General features: G+C 28.7%; 1 protein-coding gene across 1 annotated transcript; it reads left to right on the forward strand.

Annotated features, from left to right (window-relative positions):
- Window positions 1-896: 896 nt before the first annotated feature.
- LOC107857318 (cytoplasmic 60S subunit biogenesis factor REI1 homolog 1) lies at window positions 897-4,518 on the forward strand. The gene is made up of 5 exons (XM_016702224.2): window positions 897-1,050; window positions 2,181-2,729; window positions 2,840-3,009; window positions 3,192-3,410; window positions 3,499-4,518. The coding sequence occupies exons 1-5, from the start codon at window positions 946-948 to the stop codon at window positions 3,551-3,553; spliced, it is 1,098 nt and encodes a 365-aa protein (XP_016557710.1). The 5' UTR covers window positions 897-945; the 3' UTR covers window positions 3,554-4,518.
- Window positions 4,519-11,101: the final 6,583 nt, after the last annotated feature.

Genomic DNA, 11,101 nt, shown 5'->3' on the forward strand with positions numbered 1-11,101 from the left:
GCCTTATTACTTGGCCACCAAACAATAGTTTAGAAATAAATGTGCAAAAATAATTGTTCAGTTTAGAAAATTAATAAATAATTATTTATATTATTTTTAGTCACTAATTACAATTATTATTTAATACGTTTTTTAACAGTATTAAATAAGTTATATTTATTGAATAATATAATAAAATTATTTTTATTATTTATTATTTTTTATTTTATGGACCAAGTTAATAATGAATAATGGAGGAAGAAAATGTGGTACAAATATTCCGTGTGTGCTTGCAACAACGATTTGGTCAGAGTTTCTATTTTCCTTATTATTACTTGGCCGCCAAACAATAGTCTGGAAACAGATGTCCGATAAAAGTTTTTCAGTTTGAAAATTAATAAATAATTTATTTATTTTTATTTATTTTATTTTTAATTATTAATTACAGCTATTATTCAATATATTTTTCACAGTATTGACTTAATTATATTCATATGATAATATGGTAAAATTACTCTTATAACTTACTATTTTTTAATTCATATATCAAGTCGATTTGATAATTATTGATTTACACCAACATGAGTTGTGGAGCAACGGATGGGGTTGTTCCACCCTTAATCAGAGGTCGAGGGTTCGACTCTAGGCATGGAAAAAACTCTATTGGGAGCGCTATCCCCCGAATGGGGCCCTAACCGGCACGAATCCGAATTAGTCGGGTTCCAATGCGGGTACCGGACACCGGATGGGAAACAAAAAAAAGATAATTATTGATTTACAGTGATTATGTGGCAAATATCACGTGTGTGCTTGGGAAAGCGATTTGGTCAGAGTATCCATTTTCCTTATTATTACTTGGCCGCCAAACAACCCCTTAGGCTGCTGCTGCCTGTGTATATACATGAATTTCTACAAGAGCAATTTTTTCAACTGAACAAACAAACAAGGAAAACCAAAGATTTTGAAATGAGGGGTCTAACTTGTAACTCATGTAACAAGGTGTTTTATGATGAAAATGATCAAAAAATTCATTACAAATCTGAATGGCACCGTTACAATCTTAAACGCAAGGTACTGCTAATACCCTTTAGGAGTCGTTTGGTAGAATATATTAAAAAGAATTATGCATGCATGTATTAGTCTTTTGTATTATTAATACGTACTTTATTTGGTATACTTTTTTAGTCTATGTATAACTAATACTTATGATTTTACTTCATAAAGATTTCTCTTTTTTCGTTTATGTTATGGGATTTTTTATTTTTATTTTTATTTTTGGTTTTACACTTTTACTGCATGCAAAAAGTCTGTTTTCTTATCGGTAAGGTTGGGTTAAGTTGGTGCAGCAGGTGGTATACATACCGATCAATTTCTTCTGCCTACTTGACAAATAAGAGTAGTAGATCATATATGATGAAAGCAAAAAGAAAAAGTTTTCTAGTTTTTTAAGTGTTCGCTTTAAAATAGAAAATGAATTCGATACAATTTAACAGAATCTAAGAAATATTCAAAATAGAATTGATTTTCGAATCTAGAAAAATGCAAGTTTCATTTTTGAATGAAGTTAGACTTTTTTCTAAGTCAATTCGTCGCACCGGCTTGTTACAAATGGGTGTAGTTTGTGAGCTATTACATAATTGTGTTTTTAGTGGCTTTTTCTTTTTTTTTCTTGGATAATCCTTTTCTTTTTTGTTATTTAGAATGAACTTTTCTTGCAATTAGCTTCTCTTTTTACTTGTGTATATATGGGACTTGTTCTTTTCCTCTTTGTTGTACTTTGTTCAATTTTATGATAAGTTTTTAGATGAGATGTTTTATTGTAGCTACTAATGCAGCTTCAAGATGAGTAACACAGAAAGCAATGATGATTAACTACTACTTCCGTTTCAATTTATGTGTCACTTTTCAGACTTTGAGATTCAAATAAGTTTATCTTTGACCGTAATTTTTTTCATACATCTTTAAATATTTTGAATGGTAAATAACTATTAATCATAGTACTTTTTACATAGTTTTCAAATATGTGTAGTAAATTTTATCTCAAAGAACTTAAATTTTTCGCTGTCGGAAAAACGAAAAGTGACACATAAATTGATACCGGAAGAGTAAATAGTAATTGCTTTTTTACCATATTAGGGACTACTCTGTTGATTGTTGAATATAGAAGAGCTCATTGTTCTGTTTCTTGGTATTTATTTTAGGTTGCTGGAGTTCCTGGCTTGACAGAGGAACTCTTTGTAGCCAGACAGTCTGCATTTGCAGAAGAAAATGAAAAAATAACCGCGACTCCGTTGCTATATAGCTGTGCTCATTGTGGTAAAGAATACACAAGTTATAAGGCTCATGCTCAACATCTTAAGTCTAAATTTCACTTAGCAAGGACTTCACAAGAGGGAGATTATTGCGATGAGGATAGCGTTATCATCAAGCCTGTTCCACGTCAAACTTGGTGCAAGAATGAAGATATTTGTGGTAGCGAGTGGGATGAGGTCAATCAAGAGGTAGAAATGGCGTATGAAGCCAATGATTCGTTGATGCAATGTAGTACTCGTAATGGTGCTGTGGATGAAGGTAGCGATATTGATGATTGCATTGGTGAGCTGGATCCGCGCTGTTGTTTCATGTGTGATTTGAAGCACGATACAATAGAAAGCTGCATGGTCCATATGCACAAGAAGCACGGATTCTTCATTCCTGATGCCGAGTATCTGAATGATCCTAAAGGCTTCCTCACTTATCTTGGTCGTAAGGTAGTATGTATTTCAATGTGTGTTATTTTACCTTACCTTTTGTTTAGCTATCCAATAACTGATGATAGTAATGAAGATTTGAAAGAATTTCTCGTTCTTTATGACCTCAGGTTAAAAGGGCTCATGTGTGTCTGTATTGCAACGATAGCTGTCGTCCTTTTAGTAGTTTGGAAGCAGTTCGAAAGCATATGGAAGCTAAAAGTCATTGCAAAGTGCATTATGGTGATGGTGGTGATGATGAGGAAGCGGAATTAGAAGAGTTTTACGACTACAGCAGCAGGTATGCAGTGCTTGGTGACAAGATATGTTTTTTTTCAATACATAAGAGCAAACCTTATATTTAACGGATTCTCAAACTACATGCAATAGTTTCTACACACAGAATACATGTGTTGTGAGTGAAACATCATGCATATAACTTTCATTGTCCTTGTTTACTAAGTTGTACTTCCCATGTTCTAGCTATGTGGATGCAACTGGAAATCAGCTTGTTTCGTCTGATGATTTTAACAACAATGTGGAACTTGGAAGTGGTGGATCTGAGCTCATTATAACAACAAGAACCAATGATGGAGTGTCTGTCAAAGCACTCGGATCAAGAGAGTTTTTGAGATATTATCGCCAGAAACCAAAGCCTACGCGCACTAATGATATAACTATACGCGGTTCCTTAGCCTCAAGGTATGTATTTGACTAGTTACCTGACACATATATAGTGACAACTACTATTAATTAGTCGTTTGAGCCAACATTCTTTTTCTCGTCTCAGGTATCAGAGCAGGGTCCAGCAACCATGCATTCGAGGGAGCACATTGTTAAAATGAAGGTGTAGAGGACCATAAGTAGATATAGCGTAGTAGTCCCTAAAAACATACCATAATAGTCCCTTCCATATGGATTATCTTGCATTATTTCTTACAAGTGCTATAATATATTTTACTAGTATGTCTAGTTCTTGGATACACACATAGCCATATCATTTTTCATTCTAAGATGGTTGATTACTAAGGCTCCTTTCATTAGGTGAATTGATTGATTAGATGCAAGGTCAAATTTTACAGAAAGTGAAGTTGATGAAAGAGTTAGGAATTGGGAATTTTTTTTTTTTTGTTTTGGTGGAGAAGTGAAGATATTTTCTTGAACTTTCAGTATCATGTGTGCTTTTACTAGGGTATTTTACTCTTCCCATCGAATTTTGTCACTGAATGTGCACTTATATAATTTACAGCAGAAATAATTTATTGTAAAGTGCCTTATTTGAACACAAGAACCATTCTGTTTGCAATCAATTTAAAAAGGGATAGTATGATGTATTAAAATGTATGTGTCGGGTGCAGGGAAGGTTGGATCTAATGTGTCCAGTTTTACCGTGCATTTTTGCAACAGACTGTTTCCATGGCTTGAATTCATAATTTCCTAGTCACACGGCAGCAACTTACCAGGTGAGAGTTCAGATAGCCAATCAACAGTGCAACAGTTTCAAGACTCCACTTCTTGTTTGCGACCTGTTTTTCAATGTCATAAATGTGTAACTGCGCTAATGTTGAGCCGAGGGTCTTTTAAAAATAGTCTTTCTACCTCCCTAAAGTAGTGATAAGGTCTACGTACATTTAACCTTCCCCAGATCTCACTTGTGCGATTTTGTATAGTAAGTGCAACAGTTTGAAACTCTATTAAAAAAAAAAAAAAGAACTCCACCGGCTCAAGGGTTCCATAAGGATCACTAGTTTGGATTTTAACTTGCCATTCATATTTGGATTGATTAAATTATAATCAATCAAAATTAGCATACCAACTTTTAGCACACATATTAGTTGATTTATCAACTAAACTACTAACTTGTGTTCTGCAATTAGTAAAAATAATATCAGTTAGACGCTTTTGATGGCACATATTAGTTGATTTATCAACTAAACTACTAACTTGTGTTCTGCAATTAGTAAAAATAATATCAGTTAGACGCTTTTGATGGCACAGTTCAAAACATAAGTAGGTTTTTAAAATTACTAGCTTAGTGTATGTGTTTTGCACGTGTGAGTCACATCGATCACTAAAAATATATCCATAAGAAGAACACACTATTAAAAGGTAGCAATTAACGTTAAAATACATGCTATTTGTACTTAAACAATCAAAAAAAAAAAGAATCTCAAAATTTTAATTATACCACGCAAATTGGGACAAAGAAAATAATTTGAAAATTTATAAATCTCTAAACAAGTTTTTCCCAAAAGCTTATATATATTTTTTTGCATTAAGGTCAGAAAACACAATAATATCAACATTGAATATATCTCTATTGCTCACTGTGAGTTTTAACGAGTTAAGTCATGGTGAACTTTGATATTGCTAGAAATTATTACACTATTGGTTATAGAATTGGCTGAAAAACAGTTTGAAATCATATTATAACTTTTCATAGATGAAAAACTGATTGAAATCCTCACAAAAATTTAGCAAATAACCTAATAAAGATGAAAAATTAGGATATCATGACGAAAACAAAACATACTATGTTATATGGCTGGCCTTGGAGAGGAGAAATTAGCTAGTCCTACATATTAGATTTATGTTTAAGTCTGCAATTTATAAAGAAGGAAAGGTGTTTTAGTTGATGTAAAAAAGGAAAAAAAAAAACGTGAAGGTTTAGAACTGAAATAGGATACCTATTCAAGTTTTATTTCAATTATTATTATTTTTTAAAATAAAGAAATTTTTTTTAAAATAGCAAAAAGACAATTTTGTCTAAAGTTTTTCAATGAAGAACAAAAAGTTCAAATCACTTTTCTAAAGGTCTTCACACTTTTAATATATTATAAATAGATTATACAGATAGATTATAGATAAACAACATAAATCCCACTACGATTGGAGTTCATTACTTCCTATTCCATATCTTTTCAATATTACATAAAATCACGAAAAATTACTAGCCGAATTTATTACTTTTCTTTGGATACACTGCATTACTGATACATAATGTGTAATATCAAATACATTTTAATGTATGATGCCCATAATTACTTCGCGTTAATAAGTTTACTCATGAATACATTAGGCACAAGTTTCTTTGAATACATTACTTTCCGGCTATATTACATTCCAGGTTAAGGGTGTCAAACGGGCCGGTTAAAACCGGCCCGAACCGGCCCACATAATTAAATCGGCCCGATAAACCCAAGGGCTTTAGGGGTCCCGGTCTCGGTCCGATTGAGTTTTTTATTTGGGTCCGGTTAACCCAGCCCAGACCCAACCCGGTTTGGGCCCGCCGATTAACCGGCCCGGCCCGGTTAAGATTTTTTTTTTTTTTTGATAATTCAGAAATTCACAAACTGAAATTAAAAACTTAGTTTTAATACATTATTAATTTACTATCAAGTATTATTTTATAAATTAGGATAGAATTATACAAATATATATTGTAATGTATATATATATTGTAGTATATCTCATTTAAAGTACTACATATACATAGAATAGAGTGTATATATGTGAATAGATCTTCTATAAATGTGTATATTTAACGTATACATGTTTATATATTTTATAAATTAGTGTATAACTATACAAATATATATTTTAATGTATACATATTGTAGTATATTTCATTTAAAGTATTACATATACATAGAATAGAGTGTATATATGTGAATAGATCTTCTATAGACGTGTATATTTAATGTATACATGTGTATATGTTTTATAAATTAGTATATAACTATACAAATATATATTGTAATGTATATATATATTGTAGTATATCTCATTTAAAGTACTACATATACATAGAATAGAGTGTATATATGTGAATAGATCTCCTATAGACGTGTATATTTAACGTATACATGTGTATATATATATATATAATTATATATATATATATATATATATATATATATATATATATATATATTGTACTATATCTTATTTAAACTTAAAAGTTTAAGGTAGTACATATATATTTGGATGGTGCGTATATATGTGTAATCGTGTATATGTTTATATATTTTTTAAATTCTAATGTAGTATATACTATATATATATAGTGTATATATATTGTTTAACGTATTTATAATGTATATAGGTGGGTATATATAATGTATATTGAAAAAAAGTTTTTTTTTTTTATATTTTTGACCGGGTTTGACCGGTTTACCGGATTTAGGTGGGTTTGATCGGATTGGGTTAAGTGGGCCGGATTAGGGTGGTTTATGATTTTTTTACTATTGGGCCCGGACCAGCCTGGCCCACTTAGACCCCAACCCGGACCCGGCCTGGCCCTCAACCCGGTTAAATAACACGGGCCGGTTTTTGTAATTAAATAAAAGATATGAGATATTATGTAGATGTGATAAAATTATTAGTTTTGTGATGGATTTTTTCCTTTTTATAAACTTCTAAAAAGTTGGCCACTTTCGAAGTGAAGAAACATCATCGAGACCAAAAAGAAGCCAATTCTTGCGCCTCAATCGCCTTTTTCTTTTGGTATTCATTGTTGAAAACTTACGCGTTGCACATGAGGGAATCAATTGTGAAATGAATATTTAGAGATGATTATCGAAGAAAGAGATCTATATGTGGAGATAATAATAAAAGCACACCCAAAGTACCTCAATTCTTCGAGTGTCGAACTATCACGTTTACAAATTACCTACCTAAACTATCACCATCTATTAGAACATAACTCAACTACCAAGTAAACAATTGATAGTTGAGATGCACGCTTTAAAAATCGTTGGTAATAATTCAAGTAGGAAACTCATGCATTTGATACTTCAGTTATAAAAATAAGAAAATCAGAATGCTCGAGGTGTGTTTTGACACTTCACTCTAGGTCAAAGTCATCGATAGGCACTCAAACTTGTTGCCAAAATTCACTTAGACACCTAAACTAAGGTCTGTTCCTATCAGGCCCCTAAACCCCCTCACATTTTGTTTCAATTGGGCCTTTCTTGCTCTATCAGCAAAAAGCTCAAAGTGTGTATTGCACACACGCGATAACGTGGCAAAATGAGCTAATTGGAAGCTGACACGTGACATTGTGGGTCCAATAATTATTAAAAATTAATTTTTTTAAAAAAAAGTATATACTAATGGCATTGAGGAAATTATTAAAAAATAATTCTAAAATTATTTTTAAAAAATGATTATTTAAAAAAAATTATAAATTTTTTTAAAAAATGAAATAAATTATTAAAAAATTATTTTAAAAAAAATTAATTATTAATAAAAATAAAAAAAATTTAAAAAATGAAAATAAAAAATGGCGGAAAAAGTAATTATAAAATTATTTGAAAAATAAAAATAAAAAACTGATTATTTAAAAAAATTATAATTATTTTTAAAAATGAAATAAATTATTAAAAAATTATTTAAAAAGTAAAAACTAATTATTAAAAAAAATTATAAAACTTTTTAAAAAATGAAAATAAAAAATGGCATTGAGGATATAAATTATGAAAAAATAATTATAAATTATTTAAAAAATAAAAACAAAAAACTGATTATTTAAAAAATATATAATTTTTTTTAAATGAAATAAATTATTAAAAAAATATTTAAAATATTTAAAAAATGAAAATAAAAAACTAAAAATTTTATATATACATAAAATAACTTTACCTTATTATATAAAATCTCATATTGGAAAAGAAATTACAAAAATCTCAAAGTAATTACTTAAATCCCTTAAATTCACTCTTTCTCTCTCATTCTCCTCATACATATCAAAATACCATATTTTGCTCCTATTCTAGTGCACTGATTTTTGCTCCATATAAATGTGCTCCTTTATTTATGCCTACAATCACGCTAATATAATATTAATACTCTCTCATCCCCCTCCTATTTGCGTCACTTTTATAATTGAAATTGAAGATGTACACTTTCAATTCACGTAATAAAGGAAATTGAATCATTCCTTTTCCTTATTATCATGTAGCCAATGTAATGTTACAATAACACTAATTTTTTCTTAAAATTATTATAATCTTGTAGATAATTAATGTATAAGGTGAATATTTTATATGTATAGTGTGATATTATACATTTTGGAAGATTATATTTTAATGTATAAGTTATAATATATCAGACATTATACATTAGTTATTTTTAGAAGACTAATGTATAAAATATAATTCTTCTGCTATATATTTCATTATATTATACATTAAGAAGTTCTTATTACATTTAAGAGGCATTTTATGTATTATTTGACATTATACAATTAGAAAATATTAATATTGTACAAGGTTATATTATGCCTTCTGATAAGGATACAGAAGTGTACATGTTTAATGTTAATACTTAAATGTATAATTGACATTATACATTACTACACATTATTTTTTAAATGTATAATGTGTCACATACATGTGCAACTGTTATATAATGTTATCTTTTAAATTCCAACTTATTCGTTATTTGCGCTGATTCAATAAATACATCACATACTAAACAATAAAACTGAATATATCAATTGTATTTGGATATATAGTATTTTCATTTAACTATTTTGTTAACTGATGTTTATTTTTTTCATGAATTTTAAATTATTTATAATAAATTTATATGATTCCGTGAATGAAAGATAATTTCTTTCGTCAAAACATACTTTGAAAATCAATTTTCTGGGAGCTTAATGGATCATATCAGTGTGAACACATATAATTCATACGTATTAATATTACTCCTACTAAAGTAAAGGAAAGAGAATGAAAAACAAATACTCCCACTAGATTTTATATTATTGTATGTTGTTACATAATTTTTAAAAAGATTTTAATTAAAATTATATTTTATTATTGTTTATGTAATTTATTACTACTAAAAATAGTATAAGAAGGAAATAATAAGACTTTTTTATGATTAAATTTCAGTTACTATATTTAATCATACACCACATAATGATAGGTAATTAATTGCATTAATTAAGGTAGAGAAAGATAGTATCTGATTTCTCTTTCCATAAATATAGGCAAATCTGGTTTATCATACATTGCAATAATGTATAAGGGCCTACCTAATGTATAAGTATATTTTACAAATTAGGGAGAGAGAAAGCCTAATGAGATTATATGTAAATACTTTCATTATAGAAGGGATTTATGTGGTTTATACAATAAAATATGGCATTGAGGATCCAAATTATTAAAAAATAATTATAAAATTATTTAAAAAATAAAAATAAAATCCTAATTATAAAAAAGAAATTATAAATTATTTTAAAAATAAAAAACTAATTATTAAAAATAAATTATAAATTTAAAAAAAAAAAAAAAACTCCCCCACCTACCCCCATCCTCCCAACCCCCCAGTGTATTGTTTTATTAAAAAAAAAAAAAATTGGAACCCCCTAATGCTTTTTTGCCTAATTATAAAAAAGAAATTATAAAATTATTTAAAAAATAAAAAACTAATTATTAAAAAGAAATTATAAAAAATTTTAAAAAATAAAAATAAAACTCACAAATAAAAACCAAAAAAAAAAAATAAAAATAAAACTCCCCCACCTACCCCCAGCCCCCCAGCGTATTGTTTTATTAAAAAAAAAAAAATAGGACCCCCTAATGCTTTTTGTTTTATTAAAAAGGGCCTTTAGTGTTTAAAAAAAAATTGTTATTAAAAAAAATTTGGGGCCCTCAAAGCCACTTGACATCTTTTTATTTGTAAATTAGTAAAAAAAAAATGCTCCTCACGCGCCTCCCACGATAGCACTGCACACGCAGTGCCACATAGGCAAAAGAGGCCCAATTGGAACAAAATGTGGGGGGTTTGGGAGCCTGATAGGAACAAGTAGGGGTGGGCATATTTTGGTTTAAACCGAAAAAACAAACCGAAATTTAATTTTGGTTTCGGTTTTTTGGTTTTTTGGATCGGATTCGATTTGTAATTTTAGAATTTCGATTTTAAAAAAAATTCGGTTTAAATCGAAAAACCAAATTTTTATAAATAAATAAATAATATATATTTTATTATTATATATATATATATATATATATATAAAAGATAATATTATGTTTTATATATATATATAATATTTAGTAATTCACATTCACAATTAACATTTAACAGCAAATTAGCATACGCCGCAGGCTGTTTATGGATTGTTTTAGTGACTCAAATATTTTATGGACTATTTTGGTGACTTTGGACTGTTTTATGGACTATTTATGCAGAAAGTATGTTGTTTTATGAACTATTTTTACGAGCTTTGTGTTGTTTTGTAGACTATTTATGCAAGGTTATATTATATGTAATAACTAATGATATTCTGTATTATGTTAAGCTTATGATTATTTCATTTCGTTTCATCCATGTTGAGTTATTTATAATTATTTATATTTGAGAATGAAAACAAGGTTTGAAAAAAA

This window comes from Capsicum annuum, unplaced genomic scaffold (genome assembly GCF_002878395.1).
Source record: "Capsicum annuum cultivar UCD-10X-F1 unplaced genomic scaffold, UCD10Xv1.1 ctg2352, whole genome shotgun sequence".
In the NCBI taxonomy this organism is placed as follows: domain Eukaryota; kingdom Viridiplantae; phylum Streptophyta; class Magnoliopsida; order Solanales; family Solanaceae; genus Capsicum; species Capsicum annuum.

What these genes read in the sequence shown, in the direction of transcription:
- LOC107857318 (XM_016702224.2), top strand. Translation starts at nt 946, where the DNA reads ATGAGGGGTCTAACTTGTAACTCATGTAACAAGGTGTTTTATGATGAA. An exon ending in GTTACAATCTTAAACGCAAG is followed by an intron (nt 1,051 to 2,180) that starts GTACTGCTAATA and finishes TATTTATTTTAG; the next exon opens with GTTGCTGGAGTTCCTGGCTT. An exon ending in TCACTTATCTTGGTCGTAAG is followed by an intron (nt 2,730 to 2,839) that starts GTAGTATGTATT and finishes TTATGACCTCAG; the next exon opens with GTTAAAAGGGCTCATGTGTG.